The following is a 21,393-nucleotide window of genomic DNA, read 5'->3' on the forward strand; positions in this document are numbered from 1 at the left end:
TGCTGCCATGTAGTAATTATCTGTATTAATTACTAATCAGCCTTATATTGTGACATTTCTAATCTATGTGTACTGTATATTGTGAGTGGGTACCTAAGGTCAGTAAGTGACAGCAGCACAGAGCATGTGCAGTGAATCAGCAGAAAAGAAGATGGGGAGCTACTGGGGCATCTTTGAAGATACAGATCTTCCCTGCTAAAGGGCTGTGGTTGCCTTGGGCTGGGATAGAAGCTCAAAACATAATCTAGCCTAATTCTTTAGTTAGGCCTCAGTTCTCCTTTAAGTTTTCCCTGGCAGCCTGCTGCAGAGTTTCCCGTGAAGGTTAACCTCTAAGTCAAGCTTCTCTGGTAAATGCATTTGTCTTGTTAATGTTAAAGGGAAACTATCATGAAAATGATATTTATATGTCATCGATAATTTCATTATAATCATATTTCAGTATATAATTTAACATTTTGGTGCTGTTGTAAAGATATTAAATGCTAATGGAGAAGGAACCAAATTGCTAACCTTCTACTCCAAAATAGCAATAATAAAAATACCCATTGGCCTATGTTCCAGAAAGAAATCAGTTGCTGTAACTTGTCCCATTGGATCCTTTCAAGGCTACTTTTGGCAGGTGCAAGTAGTATCTGATAATCTTTCGGTGTAACAAAAGCCTTAGGGAAGAACTACGCAGGCGATTTTTGCTGCGCGTCCATGCGGTTCGCTGATGAAGACGCAACATACAGCGTTTGCATCTGACAGTCGTGTCGTGTCGGATGCAATCAGCTTGCACATTCGACATTTGTATTACTTATATTAGATTTGGTCGCATCCGACATGACACCTGTGCTTCCACGCATCACGTTGGAACGGATGGACGCGCACCGAAAATCGCCCGTGTAGTTCTACCCTTAGTAACCATGTCACTCCCTGCTTAAATGCTATCAGTTATAATTCATTTGATATTTGACTTGAAAGCAGCAATACATCAGCAAAATGAATGCTCACTCTGTATTCTACTTGGCTGCAATTTCCCTGTGTAAGAGAGGCTTGAACTAGTTTCTTAAAATAATAATATATAGTTTTTCTCTCTCCAAAAAAATGACTTTGTATAAAACATACTTCACAATGATCTTGCTTGGAAACGAGGAAAATCATTTATCAAATGGGTTAGAAACATGCCGATACTTTGGTTTTCGTAGTTAATCTATCACAGTATTGAATATTACAGCTTCCCAACTCATTACTGCTCTGAACAATTGTCTATTTTTGTTCTGTAATTGGATTAGATCCATTATCTGTAACATACATTCATACAAGTGAATGGAGATAAGTAGCTTCCAAGAAATCTAACTATGTAGAGGCTTTGTATGACGTAAAAAGGGGGTTACATTTCATGCATGAGCAAGATTATTGTGAGCTACCTGTAATATAGTGTGCTTCATGCCCCCTGAGGTTGCCCGAAGTTCGGAAAAGGAAGCGATCCGAGTGCCATCCCGTAGGCGATTTACATTCTAGCCGGCGGGAAGGTCTTTCTAGGAGATTAGTCGCCCAAAGAAGAGGAGATTTGTCGCTGGGCGACTAATTTCCCCAGGAATCTTAGTGTGTGTCATCACCCTAAATTACTTGAGGGATTACAATCAGAGAGCATAGTGATTCTAAATCAGTATCAGTATAATAAATGCAAACTAGAAACAATGGGAGTCATTAATCACCACTGGGCAAATTTGCCCATGGGCGTTAACCCATGGCAACCAATCAAATTGCTGGATTCATTATTTACCTGCAGGTGGTTGTAAAAAGCCAATCACTGATTAGTTGCTATGGGTTATTGTTCACTGGCAAATTTGCCCATTGTTGATAAATGAGCCCCAGTGGTCCTTATATACTTAGCAGGCAAAGTGTTAGTGGCAAAAGTGTGGGCAAATGCCATACAGAAAGCCTCAGGCTTGGGTTTTGTATTTAATGTCACTGCACCTATTGCTGTTAGGATACAAATTGCAAAGTTGTAAGTGAGCCCCTTTACTTTACTCCTACCATTGACCGGGCCTAAAGTTTGGATTGTGCCCAGATGCTTAATTATACATCTAAGGGCAGAGACACATGCTGCAATTCGGGGAGATTAGTCGCCCGTGACAAATCTCCTCTCTTCAAACTGCCTCTCCTGCCTACCCGGCGGCTAGACTGAAAATCGCTGGTGGGATGGCACTTGGAGCACTTCGTTTTCCAAAGTTGCCTGAAGTTTCCTCGTGAGGCAACTTCGGGCGACTTCGGAAAACAAACCACTCCAAGTGCTATCATTCTAACCAGTGGGAAGGCAGGGGAGGCAGTTTGGGGAGATTATTCACCCTGAAGAAGAGGAGATTTGTCGCCGGGTGTCTAATCTCCCTGAATTGCAGCATGTGTCTCTGCCCTTAGATGTGCATAATTTAGCATCTGCGCACAATCCATACTTTAGGCCCGGTCAATGGTAGGAGAAAAGTAAAGGGGCTCACTTACAACTTTGAAATTTGTATCCTACTTTGCAGTTCTAACAGCAATGGGTGCAGTGACATTAAATACAAAACCCAAGCCTGAGGCTTTCTGCATGGCATTTGCCCATGCTTTTGCCACTTACACTGTGCCTGCTAAATATATATAAAGGACCACTGGGGCTCGTTTATCAATAATGGGCAAATTTGCCAGTGAACAATGCATTTGCACATGTATCATGCCTCTCCACTTAACTCAAAGCAACAGTATAGATAAGAACACAAGCTGGTCTGCATATATTTTATATCACTAAAAAGCAGTGATAGTGACACGTTCCAATTTTAACAGGAATGCGTAACTCTGCCAACAAAAGCTCTAGAGCTGCCGCTATTCTTTCCTATTAGAAATGCAACCCGGCCTCCCACAGCTCACCCATTACTAATATGAGCCGGGCATCCGGCAAGGCTTGAAGAGGTTCCTGGTCTACATTGCTCTGTGGGGGCAGGGCAATGTTCTCATAGGCTGGGGCACTGTTTATATTTGTCCTGTATAGAACATTGTTTTGTCCCTAAGTGCTTGGTCATTCATGAAGCTGTTCAACTTCAAGCTGTGCCAGAGCCCAACACAGGTTAGTAAGGGGTGAGCTGGGGGATGTAGGGTTTCACTAGGAAAGAATAGAAGCAATGGTTTTTGCAGGCACATTGACACATTCCTGTTAAAACTTGAAACATGTCACCATCGCTTAAGAAATGACAAAAAAGGGATCTCTTAAATTCATATGTGTAAAAAAAAAGTAGACACTAAACCCTGAGGTTCCATCTACATTCACCAAGCTTCATAAATGCACATTGAACAGAGAAGAGGAAAATGTGTATGTATGGAAGGTTAGGCGGTATGGCTCCTTTGACAAAATAACTTTCTTGTCAGCCATTTAGAATTTACAAGGTTTTCCATAGATATTCCCAGTTGGGTTGTCATTTTACCAGCTTGACGATATGACTAAATCAATAGAGATAACATGGCATTTCCCATCTGTTAGAAAGTAGCAGAAATATATAGAAAAGAGCTACTGTATTATTGTATAGATTCCAAGTGCATGAAAACTCACTCCGATCTTTATCCAAAACATTCTAGTTTATCTATTAATAAATGGGTTAATAGGTGTAATACAACATGACTGAAATATGCACAGTGGTTTTCATACTTGAATCAAACTTTATTTCAATTTAAACACAGGTATGGCCATAATCCCTTATCTGGAAAACCGTTATCCAGAAAGCTCCACGTTATGGGAAGGCCATCTCCCTATAGACTTTATTTTAAGCGAATAAGCCTAATTTTTAGAAATGATTTCCTTTTACTCTACAATGTTAAAGTGAAAGCATGTACTTTATGGTAACTAAGCTGCGTGAATCCTTATTTGTGGTAAAACAAGCCTATTGGGTTGATTGGGAGGCACATTTATTATATTTAAAATTCATGTGAGTTTTTTTAAACTCCTTTAAATTTGATTATACTTGAAATTCAATTGGGTGGTTATTTAATCAAAAAAAGATTGAATATCTAAAACTCGCACAAATTTTACCAATCCGAAAACTCGAATCGAATTCGACCAAACTCGATTAGAGTTTTTTCCTCCTACAAAACTCAAATTTCAGGAAGGCTACTAACATGTCCAAATTGGTCTCTGGACCTCACCCATTGACTTATTCATGAACTCGGCAGGTTTTAGGTGGCGAATTCGAGTTCTTAAAGGGTCAGAGTATGATAAATCTTAAAAATAGAATTTGAATTAAAACTCGAATCGAGTTTGGATAATTCACTATTCGAATTTGAGAGTTTTGACCTTAAAAAAATGAGAAAAGCCTAATTCAAATTTTCAATTCGACCCTTTATAAATCTGCCCCTAATGTTTAAATAATTTTTAGCAAGCTTAAGGTATGGCAACCAAAATTGTGGAAAATCCCAATTCTAATATATAACCCCCGAGACCAAATATTCTGGATAACAGATCCTGTACCTGTATGATTTAACAAGGTATGGTTTCCATATATTTCACGGGAAGTAAGTATCAGAAGGAATCATTATCATACTGAAATATTAATTAACCACCAGCATAGACTTCAAATCTAATTGAAAAAAAACTATACATAAGAATTGCTGATTTTCTATGTTTTAGGTTCATGGGAGGAACTTGTTGTCCATTGATTTTGATCGCAACTCTCACACGGAAAAAATATATGATGATCACCGGAAATTCACCTTGAGGATTGTCTATGATCAGCTAGGAAGGCCACTTCTGTGGCTTCCAAGCAGTGGGCTTGCTCCAGTCAACGTGTCCTATTTCTTCAATGGAAGACTTGCTGGCCTTCAGCGTGGGGCTATGAGTGTGAGGACTGAAATAGACAAGCAAGGAAGGATTATCTCCCGTTCCTTTGCAGATGGAAAAGTATGGAGTTATACATACCTAGAAAAGGTTGGTACGCATCTAATAAGATAGGGCTGTTTTTCAAAAGTAAAAGTTATTTAAAAGATGCACGTAAAGTTATATTACCCCTCAAGTTACACCCTTTTTTAAAATGATCTAGATATGTTAGCAGAAGATGTTTAGCAAGGTTGATTTGGGATATTGACATAATACATGATTTATTGACTGGACTTAGATGGCATTATTGCATTAGAGAAATGGGACCCATATGTATTCATATTTTTTAGCACCAGGCTGTTTTTTTTCTGTTCATTTTTTAAAGATGCAGTATATCTTAAAACTGCAATGGTGGATGGTTTCCTTAGCGTTGCTGAGTGGTCTTGTTAATAACTTGCTGTCAGGTCTGTGACCATTGTAGTGGTTTTGTTTATTATGAAGAAAGCTGCAATCTCAGCCATAAAGTGAAACAGAAATGATGCCTTTTTAGGTGTAGGAAGGACACAATCCCCCATGCAAACCTAAAGTTGACTTAATAAAGAATATAAAGTGATACACCTTGGGAGATATTGTTGTTTGAATTGTGATTTTTGAAATGTGCTTCAAAAGTCCATGTCCACCACTTCTTATATTCATTGGAATGCAATGACAGCTGGCGTAAATTGCCAGAGCACAAATCTGCTCCTTATGACAATTTCGACTGATGTCAATACCACTACAAATAAAGACAATCAAAATGTGCTGCAGTATTTAAGATAAGATTTTAGGAGAAGAGAGAAATGCCTATAGAACCTTGGCAGACAGTAATTTCTAGGTTCCCCAAAGCCGTGCTATTGCTGACTGTAACCAATTAAGAATTAAGTAGAAAACCGTGGATGCTCTTATTGCTCTTATTTTATATTCTTTTGATTTTTATTGTAAAATATCTAAATGTAACATATTCTTATTTTGTTTTTTTTTTAGTCCATGGTGCTTCTTCTTCAAAGTCAAAGGCAGTATATTTTTGAATATGATTCATCGGACCGTCTTTATGCTGTCACCATGCCCAGTGTTGCCCGGCACAGTATGTCAACTCATACATCAATAGGTTACATAAGAAACATTTACAACCCTCCAGAAAGCAATGCGTCAATAATGTTTGATTACAGCGAGGAAGGTAGGATTTTAAAAACATCATTTCTTGGTACTGGTCGGCAAGTATTCTATAGATATGGGAAACTTTCAAAGTTGTCTGAGATCATCTATGACAGCACTGCAGTAACTTTTGGTTATGATGAAACCACAGGAGTTTTAAAAATGGTCAACCTCCAAAGTGGTGGTTTTTCCTGCACAATTCGTTACAGAAAAATCGGACCCCTTGTAGACAAACAAATCTACAGGTTCTCTGAAGAAGGCATGGTAAATGCCCGATTTGACTACACGTACCATGACAACAGTTTTCGAGTCGCTAGCATTAAGCCTATAATAAGTGAAACACCACTTCCAGTTGAGCTGTATCGCTATGATGATATTTCGGGGAAAATTGAGCATTTTGGAAAATTTGGGGTCATTTACTACGATGTAAATCAGATCATTACCACAGCTGTGATGACACTTACTAAACATTTTGACACTCATGGACGGATCAAAGAAGTCCAGTATGAAATATACAGATCTCTCATGTACTGGATGACTGTCCAGTATGACAGCATGGGACGTGTTACAAAGAGAGAGCTTAAACTTGGTCCATATGCCAACACAACAAAGTATACTTATGAATACGATGGAGATGGGCAGCTGCAAAGTGTTTCTGTAAATGACCGACCCACCTGGCGCTACAGTTATGACCTAAATGGGAACCTGCACCTTTTAAATCCTGGAAATAGCGCCCGGTTGATGCCATTACGCTATGATCTTCGAGACAGGATAACACGTCTAGGGGATGTACAGTACAAAATTGATGATGATGGATTTTTGTGCCAAAGAGGTTCTGATATTTTTGAGTATAACTCCAAAGGTCTTCTTACAAGAGCATATAATAAGGTCAGTGGGTGGAATATACAGTATCGATATGATGGATTAGGACGTAGAGCATCATGGAAAACAAATTTAGGGCTTCATCTTCAGTTTTTCTATGCAGATTTGCACAACCCAACAAGGGTCACCCATGTTTATAATCACTCTAACTCTGAGATAACATCTCTGTATTATGACTTGCAAGGACACCTCTTTGCAATGGAAAGCAGTAGTGGAGAGGAGTATTACATTGCCTCCGATAATACAGGAACTCCCTTGGCAGCCTTCAGTATTAATGGAGTGATGATCAAACAACTACAGTATACAGCATATGGAGAAATTTACTTTGATTCTAATCCAAATTTCCAGCTAGTGATTGGGTTTCACGGCGGTCTTTATGACCCATTAACTAAACTCGTCCATTTTATGCAAAGAGATTATGATGTTTTGGCTGGGCGTTGGATATCTCCTGATTACACAATGTGGAAAAAAATTGGCCGCGATCCTGCTCCTTTTAATTTATATATGTTTAAGAACAACAATCCTCTGAGTACTGAAATGGATTTGAAGAACTATGTAACTGGTAAGTAATATCACATTGCTTTTTTTTTTGCTTATCATTTTGCTTTACTGACAAAGATTGGTCTTGAAATGTGTTAGTAATATGGGTCCCTTTGTTCTAAATGTGATCATTGGGAATAGAAATCTGCCTTCTAAATACATCAGGAGAGTAATCACCAGCAATAAATCTCCTCTTCTGTGGACGACTACTCTCCTGTACATATTTTTCAACCGGCGATAAAGTGAATCGCTGGTGGTAAAACCCATGTGTAAGGGTGGTGGCACAAAGTTTTCCGAAGTCGCCAGAAGTTTCCTCAAGAGGCAACCTTGAGCGACTTCAGAAAATGAAGTGATACGTATGCCATCCAGCAGGCAATTTGCATTTTTGCTGGTGGGAAGGCATTTTGGGGAGATTAGTCACCCATAGTAGAGAAGATTTGACGCTTGGTGACTAATCTGCCAGTGTGCCACCACCACAATAATCTCTTGAAGTTTCCTCTTGAGGCAAATTTAAGCGACTGTGGAAGACTGAAGCAAACAAGGGAAAGTTGTGCTCACCACTATTTTTTAAAAACATTAAAGGGATACTGTCATGGGAAAAAATTTTTTTGCAAAATGAATCAGTTAATAGAGCTACTCCAGCAGAATTCTGCACTGAAATCCATTTCTCAAAAGAGCAAATAGATTTTTTTATATTCAATTTTGAAATCTGACATGGGGCTAGGCATATTGTCAGTTTCCCAGCTGCCCCAAGTCATGTGACTTGTGCTCTGATAAAACTTCAATCACTCTTTACTGCTGTACTGCAAGTTAGAGTGATATCACCCCTCCCTTTTTGCCCCCAGCAGCCAAACAAAAGAACAATGGGAAGGTAACCAGATAGCAGCTCCCTAACACAAGATAACAGCTGCCTGGTAGATCTAAGAATAACACTCAATAGTAAAAACCCATGTCCCACTGAGACACATTCAGTTACATTGAGAAGGAAAAACAGCACCCTGCCAGAAAGCATTTCTCTCCTAAAGTGCAGGCACAAGTCACATGACCAGGGGCAGCTGGGAAATTGACAAAATGTCTAGCCCCATGTCAGATTTTAAAATTGAATATAAAAAAATCTGTTTGATCTTTTGAGAAATGGATTTCAGTGCAGAATTCTGCTGGAGAAGCACTTTTAACGGATACGTTTTGAAAAAAACATGTTTTCCGATGACAAGATCCCTTTAAGCAGGGGTGCAATGAGGTTGTGACCACACAAAAATTTACATAGCAAATACAAGAGTCCTCTGCACTTAACCCATTATCAATATGTTTCAGACATTGAAACATTTTGTGCATACAGCTACTAAAAAATGCCTTATCCTTTAAACAAAACAGGGATTGTTTGTCCATATATTGCAATATATTTAAGCTGGCCAACTACGTCAAAGTCATCCCCGTTGTGGCCAGTTCCTACACTCAACTTGCATCTGATTCATTAAGAATTCTATTGCTTCGTTATACATTTTATAAGTTTTACCTGCAACTTACTTGCTGCTTTCAAAGTAAAACTCCCAAACTTGGTTGCCCTTTTATTGGCCACCAGTGGGATCACCTGACTTTAGCTGGAAAGGGTGGAAGCTACAACATGGAGCTGGCCACTGCTCCTGTATAAATTATAACAAGAAGACTGAAGCAACACATGGGTTTTACCACCAGCAATTCACTTTATCGCCGGTGTAAAAGCATTTACAGGAAATTAGTCGCCCACAGAAGAGGAGATTTATCACTGGTGGTTAATCTCCTGGTGTTCCATTGCCCTAAATCCTTTTGTATAAGGGTGAAGACACACAGGGACATAGAGATAATTGGCTTTGCTAAGACACTACGGGGCAGATTTACTAAGGGTCGAATTTCGAAGTTAAAAAAACATCGAAATTCGACCCTCGAATTGAAAGCCTTTGAGTTCGAATATCGAAGTCGAAGGGTTTTTAGCGTATTCGATCGATCGAATAGAAATCGTTTGAATAAATGATTAAGTAGTTCAAATCGAACGATTTTTAGCAATCAATCTAAGGATTTCTATTTGATTAAAAAAACCTATGGAAGGTCCCCATAGGCTAACATTGCACTTCGGTAGCTTTAATTTGGCGAAGTATGAAGTCAAAGTTTTTTTTAAGGAGACAGTACTTTGATTATCTAATGGTCGAATATTCAAACGATTTTTACTTTGAATCGAAGTCAAAGTAAATTCGAAGTCGTAGTATCCTATTCGATGGTCGAAGTATCCAAAAAATTACTTTGAAATTCGAACTTTTTTAACTTCGAAAATTCACTCGAGCTTAGTAAATCTGCCCCTAGGTGACTTATTCTCAATTCTCAGTATTGTCTATGGCAGGGGATTTTTTGGGGATTTTGTAGCCACAACAAGTAGGTGCTACTAGTAGCTCCATGTCTTCACCTTAAAACTAAGTCTGTGTGCATGAAAAAACAAGTGAATCTGCAAATATATTAAGAAGAATTCAGAACTTAAAGACAAAAACAGGATTTTTTTTTAATTAACAAAAATATACATATATATATTATAAAATGTATATACTTATTTGCAGTGTCAAAAAGCAAAGTATACAGTTGTAAGGTTCAGTTTAAAAATGGATCTTAGTTTTTTTTAAAAAAAACCAGCTATTACAAAATGGGCACATTTGCTAAAGGGCCAATCATAGTAACTGAATAAGACTTTCTGATTAGTGATGGTTTTCTGTGCAACATAATATGCCATTAAGTGGCAATTTGAACTCTTAGTTGCAGTAATCTACCACTATGAAACAAGAAGTAAGACGGGAAAGAGAACATTTCTTCTATGATTGCATCGTTCAAACCAAAAATAGATTCCTTTAGAAAAAAGTTGAATGGGACCTCAACGATGGGAGACTTTTTTTCTTCTTGAAAGAAATCCATGCAATTGGGGTCACATGCATTTCAAAATGCTTTAGACATAATGCTCCAATCTAGCCAGTGGATTGTAAGCTACACTTTGTTAAAAAAAAAAAAAGGCTTTTGCAATGGATAAGTGCTCATATAAGGGTTATCACTCAAATATACATTTTAAATGAGCTCTGTATCATTATGTTCCCGTTTTTCTTCTTAAGAAAGAGTGTTCATGTGGCTGTTTGCAACTACACTAAAAGTCAAAATATGTTTACAATATAAATTCCTTGTAGTCAAAATGAATGACATTTATATAAACACTGTTATACTATGTGTATATACTATGAGTCTTAAAGGAGAACTAAACCCTAACAATGAATAGTTCTAAAAATGCCGTATTTTATATACTGAACCTATTGCACCAGCCTAAAGTTTCAGCTTGTCAATGGCAGCAATGATCCAGGACTTCAAACTTGTCACAGGGGGTCACCATCTTGGAAAGTGTCTGTGACACTCACATGCTCAGTGGGCTCTGATTGGCTGTTGAGAAGCTAAGCTTAGGGGTCGTCACTAATTATCCAGCAGAAAATGAGGTTGGTCTGTAATATAAGCTGATGCTACAGGGCTGATTATTAAATTCTGATGCTAATTGCACTGGTTTCTGTGCTGCCATGTAGTAATTATCTGTATCAATTACTAATTAGTGATGGGTGAATTTGTCCCGTTACTGTGAAATTCGTGAAACTGCGAAAAATTAGAGAAAATGCATTGAAGTATACAATACTTTTTATATGCGCGCCTATTTTGTCCATTAAAGTCAATGAGCGTCCGTATAATTTTGAAGCAGCGAAAAATTTTATGCGCTCGACTATTCTGACGCGCCCAAATTTTTTTGACACTGTAAATTTTTGCCTGCCGAATTTATTCACCCATCACTATTACTAATCAGCCTTATATTGTGACATTTCTATTCTATGTGTACTGTATATTGTGAGTGGGTCCCTAAGCTCAGTAAGTGACAGCAGCACAGAGCATGTGCAGTGAATCAGCAGATGGGGAGCTACTGGGGCATCTTTGGAGACACAGATCTTCCCTGCTAAAGGGCTGTGGTTGCCTTGGGCTGGTACAGAAGCCCAAAACACAATGGACAACATTTCTACCTACTTCCTTAGTTAAGCTTTAGTTCTCCTTTAAACGGGTGTTGCCATGGAAAGGGTACAGTTATGTGAACTAGTGTCACCTTGCAAAATGTAATATCTCTTGATTGTTGAAAGAATTCCATCCCCTATGTAAAAATGCTACCTGCTCATTGGTTAAGACATATGACTAGACCTAAAATACATTTTGCATCTGATTGGTCAGCATGAAGACACATCTGTCTGATCTAAAATAACTTCACTTTCTTATGGCAGAGAATAGATTTCTATAATAAAAAAAAAAACATTGCCTTTCAGATTCAGACTGTAATTGCTTTTAGTCATGTGGAACAAACTATAAATATATCCACAATGGAACGAGTTTTTTTTTTAAGGGAATATAAATGGCCACCCTGTTTATGCATTTTCAAATATACTGCCACTAACTGTACATTGTATTTATTTCCAATTCATTGTCATTTTATGGGAGAAGATATGAAGAGAAGATCCTATGTCAGGGTACATTTTCCCGTATGTTAGATTTGTGTTAGTAAGACATGTATATGAAATGTATACTTTGTTATAAGAAAACAAGTAAAAAGGGACACTTCTTATTTATCGTTATAGCATTTAATTAATTTTCAGGAATCACCAGAAGCTGATTGGTATAATCCATCTTGTGTTTTCATTGTATAGATGTGCAGAGCTGGTTAGTGATGTTTGGATTTCAGCTAAGCAACATCATTCCTGGTTTCCCACGCTCAAGAATGTACTTTGTGCCTGCGCCTTATGAGCTGACAGAGAGTCAAGAGTGTGAGAATGGGCAGGTAATGCACATTTGTTCTAAAATGATATTTTGTTGCATGCAATTTCAACTTTTACGTATGTGACAAAGGGATTTTATAACACATGGTATCCCAAAACCCAGAGCAGACCCCAAGGTTCCGGTCTCAGCTCGCACTTCTGCCTATAGCAGCTGTCTTTGGCTTCGGGAGGAGTCATCTGCTGCCAGGACTTAACGTGAGAGGACCATGGGGGAAGTTCTGGGCAGGCAAGTGAACCAGAACATATACAAGAACGGGGAACAGAGAGTGCAGATGTGGAACAGGCAGGGACAGTACCAACCAGTGCAGTACAGGATCAGAAACCAGGAGCGTAGTCAGGATTACCAGGCCAGATCAGTACCAGTCAAACAGTGCAGTACAGAATCAGGAACCAGGAGCGTAGTTTGGAAAAACAGGCCAGAGTCAAAACCAATCAGTAACACTGTACCAAGTCAGGATCCAGAATGATCAAACAGAGTGGTCAGACAGTGGTCAAACAGGCATGGGTAGGTCAAACAGGCATGGGTAGGTCAAACAGAGTGGTCAAACAGAGTGGTCAAACAGGCATGGGTCGGTCAAACAGAGTGGTCAGAGAGTGGTCAAACAGGCATGGGTCAGTCAAACAGAGTGGTCAAACAGAGTGGTCAGAGAGTGGTCAAACAGGCATGGGTCGGTCAAACAGAGTGGTCAAACAGGCATGGGTCGGTCAAACAGAGTGGTCAGAGAGTGGTCAAACAGGCATGGGTCAGTCAAACAGAGTGGTCAAACAGAGTGGTCAGAGAGTGGTCAAACAGGCATGGGTCGGTCAAACAGAGTGGTCAGAGAGTGGTCAAACAGGCATGGGTCAGTCAAACAGAGTGGTCGAACAGAGTGGTCAGAGAGTGGTCAAACAGGCATGGGTCGGTCCAGGCAGCAATACAGCAAAAGGTCAAAACAGGCAAAGGTCAGGAACAGAAGATCAGACAGGAATCACACCCAGGTACTATCACAAAAAAGACATACATTGGGCAATGAGTCAGTGCAGTGTAGGAGGTTTTATAGCCAGACTAATATTTCTTACACTGATCACTAGTGATGGGTGAATTTGTCCCGTTTCGCTTTGCTGAAAAATTTTCCCGCAAAATGCTGAAAAATTTGCGAAACGGCGAAAAAATTGTGAAACGCATTGAAGTGAATGGGCGTCAAAATTATTTTGACGAGTGTCAATTTAGCCCGCGACAATTGTTATACACGCACCTATTTTGGCCAAATGCATTAAAGTCAATGGGTTTCCAAATAATTTTGCCACGCGACAATGTCTATGCGTGCGACTATTCTGACGCGCGCCCATATTTTTAGCCGAGGTGGATTTTTCACCGGCAAATTTTCGCCGCAGTTTTGCAAATTTATTCACCGGTGGTGAAATGTGGAAATTCACTGCAAATTTGCGCCTGCCAAATTTATTCGCCCATCTCTACTGATCACCTGTGGCCAGATTGGCAACAGGTGAAACAAGCCATGCTTACTTGCAATTACATAGGAGTGAACCAGGGCTTAGCGGTCTGCACACAGTAATACAGACACTACAGAAACACCAGATCCCCGGTTCAACTCCAGGCAGGTTATCAGAGGTTTTCTCATAATGCTCTTCCACACACCATGCATTTCTCCTGCCTAGATTATTATGTTAATTACAGCATCATTAGCTCTTTGTGTATATACCCTTGAGTTGTTTTTTGATTAACAATGGCACAGGGAAATCTAAAGTTAGTTGGCCATCTGTTCTATCTACAGTATAATAACACAACCCTTTGGGATTTTACTGCTACACATAAAAAAACTATAGCTTACAGCTACTGTATTGCATATATCCAATAAAAACACACTATGGTTTATCAGAAAAGGAAGAATGGGTTGTTTTGCCGAGCTTTTTCCATTTTTTGCTTCACTAACTTCTCTCATCTGTAAAGACATTACATACACTGCAATCTGGCCGTGTAACAAAGGTTCAACAAACAACTTCAAGTAAAAGAAGTGGGGGCCTTAGAATAAAAAAAAACACAATTGGTACTGCAATGTTATTTAGCATATAGTATAAATTGGATGTTGGGGCGCAGTCCCCTAACATATGGAATGTAAAGTCCCACCTGAAAAGGCCTTGAGCGTCCTAGAGTCAAGTGTTAAAAATGATGATTAAAGATTCCTTTCACTAGTTACATAAAGTAATATAATTTGTTGCTACTAAAGATCAAATACGTTGGTTTTATTCCCATGGATATTAATGGGAACTAATGTCAGTTGTCCCCAACCACTATAAAAAATGTGCATGTTTTCGTCATGTAATTATAATAAAATATTTTGGTAATAGTCGTGGATCAAGTGACTCTCAATGAGCCAATAACGCAAGTAAAGTGGATTTCGGTCAATCCTACAAGTAGCTATGGGAAAGTAGCGTTTAGCTACCACTTTTTTTTTCTTCTTAAAGGGTCCTGTCACGCAGACATAAAAAGCTGTATAATAATAGTCCTTTTTAAACTGAACATGAAACACAAATTCTTTTTTTTTATTAAAACATCCATACCTGTTACACATGCATTTAAATATCTCTGCTGTCAATCATGTATTACCTGCCCCACCTCAATGCCTTACTCATAGAGGCGGAGCAGAAAATTACTTTCACTTTACATTCTACACTTTGTGCACTTCACAAATCCCCACCCCCCTCCTTTCTTACCAACTAATTTTGTAATTTTCAAGTTTGCCACATTTGTTTACTAAAATCCTGGGGCACATTTATCAAGGGTCGAATTTCAAAACTCAAATTCAAAAAGACCAACCGAAATTGAGTTGAGGTTTTTTTTTTTTGGTTGAATAGGTCCGTTTTCGATCAATAGGTCCATATTCGGCCAAATTTGAATTGTACGAATTGATGGATTAGCGCATTCGATCAAATTTGATTCAAAGTTTTTCCCAAAAAAACTTTGATTTTTCTAAGTCCACCAATTGACTCCAAATAGGTTCTAGGAGGGCCCCCATAGGCTAAAACAGCAATTCGGCAGGTTTTAGATGGCGAATGGTTGAAGTCTAATTTTTAAAGAGACAGTACATGATAAATTTTGATATTCAAATTTTTAAATTTTTTTCAAATTCGAGTTGAATTTGGGTTATTCCTAGTCGAAGTACACAAAAAATAGCTTGAAATTAGATTTTTTCAATCGAAAATTCACCATAACCTTTGATAAATCTGCCCATCGATTTTTGAGATATTTTTTGTGTACTTCGATTAGGGAATACTTCTCTCTCACACCAAATAGACCGCTCAAAGCTTATCCTCCCATTGGCTGTTCCAATGCCTCCTTGTTGGGTGCTCAGTCCACAGCGTCCCCACCGCTTATGTCCCTCCAAAAACCAAAAAAGTGGACTGCATTCCGTTCAAGGAGATAGCAGGTTTATTCCAACTCCTACAAGCATTTTACGCCCTATGCGTTTCGGGATTTAATCCCTTAATCATAGGCCTATAATTAAGGGATTGAATCCCAAACCTGCTATCTCCTTGAACGGAGTGCCGTCCACTTTTTTGGTTTTTGCATTGACTAGGGAATAATCCAAATTCGATTTGAATATGAAAAAAAATTAGAAAATTCGAATATCATGTACGGTCTCTTTAAAAATCGACCATTCGCCATCTATAACCTGCTGAATTGCTGTTTTAGCCTATGTGGGACCTCCTAGAACCTATTTGGAGTCAATTGGTGGACTTCGAATGTGCTATCGAATGGACTTCGAATGGACTTCAAATGTGCTATTCCTTCGATTCATATGATTAGAATTTGGCCAAATACAGACCTATTCGACCCAAAAAAAACTTAATTTCAGTTGGTCTTTTTGATTTTGAATTTCAAAGTTTTTTCAATTCAGAATCGACCCTTGATAAATATGCCCCTTAATGTTTGTTTTCAGGCTAATTATAACAATGCTTAAATGTGCCTTTTATGGGGCAAAACCCGCACTGTGTGTGCAGTGATAGGCCGGATGTCATTCCTGTAGTAGATATAAGGGCCAAATAAGCATGTCTAATGTATGCCAGCAAAGAAGCCTCTCCTTGTGACAGTAAACTAAAAAAGAGAGATTACAATGCAAAATCAAGACATTTAAAGGGTTATCTTAATCATTTTAATGGTACTCAAATTAACAAATTGCTATTAATCGTCTGTAGTTCTTAATTTCCATTTTTGGTACACTCTCTGGTTGCTAGAACTTAATGACCCTAATAATCATGCAGCAGATAGGTAGAATGGAAATAAACAAAATAATCAATAAAAAAACCACAATAAATTCAAAGGCACACAGCTAGTGTGTGTTTTTTTATTGACTGCCAGGGTGAGAGATCCAGACAACAACATAGAATGTTTATTTGCAAGCTGGAAAGCGTCAGAAATGAACACTAAAGACCAACTAAAAAGCTGCTTAGAATAAGCCCCATTATAAGATTTAGGTAAACTTTACCTTTAATATAAGAAAAAAAATGGATTTTTGTATAATTTTGAAGTACAGACTTTAGCCCTGAAATAATTTGTTGAACTATTTGGATAATAAAGCAGTGGGGTGAGAAATAACCTTTTTTATTTCAAGTGAAGCACTAAATTAATGTGAAAATGTAATTAAGCCACTATTGCGTGACCTTCAAAAAAATGGTAGCGTCTATAGTTCACGGCACTACTCAAAAAGTCCCCATAATGAATGAATTTTTTTCTGTCTTGCAGCTAATAACGGGCGTTCAGCAGACCGCTGAAAGGCACAATCAAGCATTTATGGCACTGGAGGGTCAAACCATAGTAAAACGCCTCCACACGACCATAAGAGAGAAGCCAGGACATTGGTTTGCAACAACAGTTCCTATCATTGGAAAGGGCATAATGTTTGCTATCAAAGAAGGAAAAGTAACAACAGCAATCTCCAGCATCGCCAATGACGACAGTCGCAAAATTGCTCTGGTACTTAACAGTGCGCACTATCTTGAAAAAATGTACTACAACATAGAAGGGAAGGACACGCATTACTTTGTCAAGATCGGCACATCTGACAGCGACCTGGTCACCTTAGGGGTCTCGACTGGTCGTAAAACCCTGGACAATGGAGTGAATGTCACAGTCTCTCAACCAACTCTTCTTATAAACGGAAGGACTCGTAGGTTTACAAACATTGAATTCCAGCATTTTTCATTGCTGCTTAATATACGCTATGGTTTAACCGTAGACAATCTCGATGAAGAAAGGGCGAGAGTTCTTGACCAAGCCCGTCAGAGAGCCTTAGCAGCAGCATGGGCCAAAGAGCAACAAAAAGCAAGGGATGGAAGGGAAGGCAGTCGTTTATGGACTGAAGGAGAAAAACAGCAACTTTTGAGTACAGGAAGAGTTCAAGGATACGAAGGGTACTATGTGCTCCCTGTGGAGCAGTATCCAGAGTTAGCAGACAGTAGCAGTAACATCCAGTTTTTGAGACAGAATGAAATGGGAAAGAGGTAACAAATTAATCTACTGGCATCCTTTTCTTGGATGAATCAGTAGATACAATTGTTATCTCCTCTCCTAAGGAGATGAAGACCTATTGGGGCACTAAGCTGAAATGTTTGGAGACCGTTAAGTAGCAGGAAAGCTCACATTTTTTGAGTTTACTTCTGCTGCAAAAAAAAAAAAAACACAAAATCACCTACCGACGTGGATTTTAAAGCTGACACACAACTAAACACAAAAAGTACCCCTGTGATATTTACCCACTTCTTCTGGGTATCATTTACAATAACAACGGCCTTTGATAACGATCTCGTCTTTGATGCGAGTCAAATTTAACAGACTGAAGACATCCACCTTTCTAAAGACCCTTTGCTGAAATTTTGCTTCTTTAATAGCAATTTCCGAGATTTTGATTTAAGAAGAATACGTTCTGCATTTCAATACTTGACTTTGGATTGATTTCTAAAAAGGACTCTTCGCTCAAAGAGCACCGGACAGACGGACCGTGAAACAAAAAAAACGTCGCACTCTGATCCCCAAATGCTCTGACTTCATTTGTTCATGAAATGGGTAGAGTGTGACGTTTGGTTCACAACGGAGGCTTTCGCTACAGTTAGATTCATCCTCTTGTTTGTATTTGATAATTCCATTGTGGACAATATAACACAGTTACAGGGTGTAGTCTGTGTAGATTCAGTAGTTTGTTGGTAACAGTTACAGTAGAGGTGTGGGCATTGTGACGCTATCTCAAACGGGCACCACTTCAGATCACCCTGTTCATACAAAACGCCAAAAGGCACAATCACTGTTTCAGATTAAACTAGAAAATGTGTTTGTTTGGTCAGAACAATAAACGGAGACAATCACCTTTACAGTCACAATAGAAATTGATTATGAACTTTGGTATAAACTTTTTTCTTTTTTTTTTTCTTTTTTTGTAATATACATGTATGAACTGGTCATTGAGTTTTTATATGATTTTAATTTGCTGCTAAATGAAGTTTAGAGACAGGCAAAGATAATTTATGGCAAAGTGTTTAAATTGTTTATACATAAATAAAGTCTCTAAAATGCCTACGGCCATCTGTTTGTGTCAAGAAATCAGATTCAGAGGTAGGTGAATTATAAAAAGATCTATTATCCCAAGTGCTTGGGACCTGAGGTTTTTCAGATAAGGGGGCTTTCCCTGATATGGAGTTTGCATTCCTTAAAGGGGACCCGTCACCCCAAAAAAATGATTTCAAATTCGATTTTATCATCTTAGTCAAGCAAAATGAACTTTAATTACATTGTATAAATTATTTGAATCTTGTTTCCATCAGTCTGGGAATTCATAATTATAACAAGCAGGCAGGAGCCATTTTGTGGACACTGTTATTAAGACAAGCCTTGTATCATCTCAGAATCTTGTTTGTGCACCAGAATGGGGGACCTGATGTCCATCCCCACGTCCTGGCTACACAATTAAATGGTGAAGAGAACTGGGGGAATGTGGGGAGAGCAGTGACATGTAGGAAGTGCTGAACGGAAAGTGAAAGTAATTACTTGCCCCGCCTCTATGCCTAAGGCATAGAGGAGGCGCAGGCAATACTTAAAAAAATAATTTGGATTTCATGTTTAATTTGAAAAGGACTTTTATTATACAGATTTTTATGTCTGGGTGACAGGTCCACTTGAAAGGGGTGGTTCACCTTTCAGTTAACTTTTAGGGGCAGCTTTATCAAGGGTCGAATTTCGAAGTAAAAAATACTTCAAAATGCAACCATCGAATTGAAATACTTCTAATTCGAATATCGAAGTCGAAGTATTTTTTACCGAACTTGGCCATCGAACGATCTAAGTAAAATCATTCGATTCGAACAATTTTAGCGTACGATCAAACGATTTTACTTCAATGTGTGAAGACTTATAAAATGCATTAGAAGGTCCCCATAGGCTAACATAGCACTTCGGCAGGTTTAATTTGGCGAAGTATTGAAGTCGAAGGTTTTTTAAGAGACAGTACTTCGATTATCAAATATTTGAATATTCGAATTCGAAGTAAATTCGAAGTCGTAGTATCCTATTCGATGGTCGAAGTATCCAAAAAATTACTTTGAATTTCGAATTTTTTTACTTCGAAAATTCCCTCGAATTCACTTCGACCCTTGATAAATCTGCTCCTTAGTATGTTATAAAACGGCCAATTCTAAGCAGCTTTTTAATTGGTCTTATTTATTTTTTTATAGTTTTTGAATGATTTGCCTTTTTCTTCTGATTCTTTCCAGCCTTCAAATGGGGGTCACTGACCCCATCTAAAAAAAGAATGCTCGATCTGTAAGGCTACAAATTTATTGTTATTGCTTTTTATTACTCTTCTTTCAATTCAGGCCTCTCCTATTCATATTCCAGTCTCTTATTCAAATCAGTGCACTGTTGCTAGGATAATTTGGACCCTAGCAACCAGATTTGTTTATATAAACTACAGAAGACTTTTTGAAGCAAAACCAGGTTTACCACCACAGAGCAACAGTAAATTATATTTTCCTTCCTTTAAGATACTTACATTTTTTGGTGTTACTGTTCCTTTAAGTATGTTAAAAAAAAAACATTAAAACTAATAATAAATAAACCCAAAAGGACAGTTTTGCCACCACTATGGATTCATGCAGCTAAGTTGGGATCAAGTACAAGGTTCTGTTATTACAGAGAAAAAGGGAAATAAGGTTTAAAAATGGGAATTCGATTAAAATGGACTCTAAGGGAGACGGACTAGGAGATTTCTGGATAAAAGGTTTCCGGATAACCGATCTCATACCTGAATAAACAAACCTCATTTACAAGAATCATTAAAAATCATTAAAAATAAAATGTTGCCTAAAAGATGTTATTTCTAAATGTAGGGGACAGAAATATGTTTTTTTTTGTTTGCAAATACATTTACAAATAACAGGACTGCTGAACATTTTAATTACCCTTTCAACATATTGCAGGGGATGATGTAAAATCTCTACAATCAGGGAAATAGATCTTGTATGATATAAAGGCGGGATGCACAAAACAAAGTAAAATGTGGTTTTACTGTAATCTTTTCTTTCGTTTGGCAAATTTGTATATTTCTGGTTTACTTAAAGGAGAACTACAGCTAGAAACTTTGTACATTATGTTTTGTGCTTCTGTACCAGCCAAAGGCAACCACAACCCTTTAGCAGTAAAGATCTGTGTCTCCAAAGATGCCCCAGTAGCTCCCCATCTTCTTTCTGCTGATTCACTGCACATGCTCTGTGCTGCTGTCACTTACTGAGCTTAGGGACCCACTCACAATATACAGTACATATAGAATAGAAATGTCACAATATAAGGCTGATTAGTAATTAATACAGATAATTACTACATGGCAACACAGAAACCAGTGCAATTAGCATCAGAATTTAATAATCAGCAAACCTGTAGCATCAGCTTATATTACAGGGGAAGCTCATTTTCTGCTGGATAATTAGTGACGAGCCCTAAGCTTAGCTTCTCAACAGCTGCTCAAAGCCCACTGAGCATGTGAGTGTCACAGACACTTTCCAAGATGGTGACCCCCTGTGACAAGTTTGAAGTCCTGGATCATTGCT

General features: G+C 38.3%; 1 protein-coding gene across 2 annotated transcripts in view; it reads left to right on the top strand.

The window, feature by feature from the left end:
• The window catches only part of LOC108712409 (teneurin-2), a 1,104,728-nt gene extending 1,085,859 nt beyond the window's left edge, over window positions 1–18,869 (top strand). For both annotated transcript variants that reach the window (XM_041588750.1, XM_041588751.1), the window contains 4 exons: window positions 4,637–4,933; window positions 5,846–7,460; window positions 12,175–12,305; window positions 17,045–18,869. In XM_041588750.1, the coding sequence (XP_041444684.1) occupies window positions 4,637–4,933; window positions 5,846–7,460; window positions 12,175–12,305; window positions 17,045–17,806 (2,805 nt within the window). In that variant the 3' untranslated portion in view covers window positions 17,807–18,869. The remainder of the gene's footprint in view (window positions 1–4,636; window positions 4,934–5,845; window positions 7,461–12,174; window positions 12,306–17,044) is intronic.
• The last annotated feature ends 2,524 nt before the right edge of the window (window positions 18,870–21,393 follow it).

Source organism: Xenopus laevis, chromosome 3S (assembly GCF_017654675.1).
Source record: "Xenopus laevis strain J_2021 chromosome 3S, Xenopus_laevis_v10.1, whole genome shotgun sequence".
Classification (NCBI taxonomy): Eukaryota; Metazoa; Chordata; class Amphibia; order Anura; family Pipidae; genus Xenopus; species Xenopus laevis.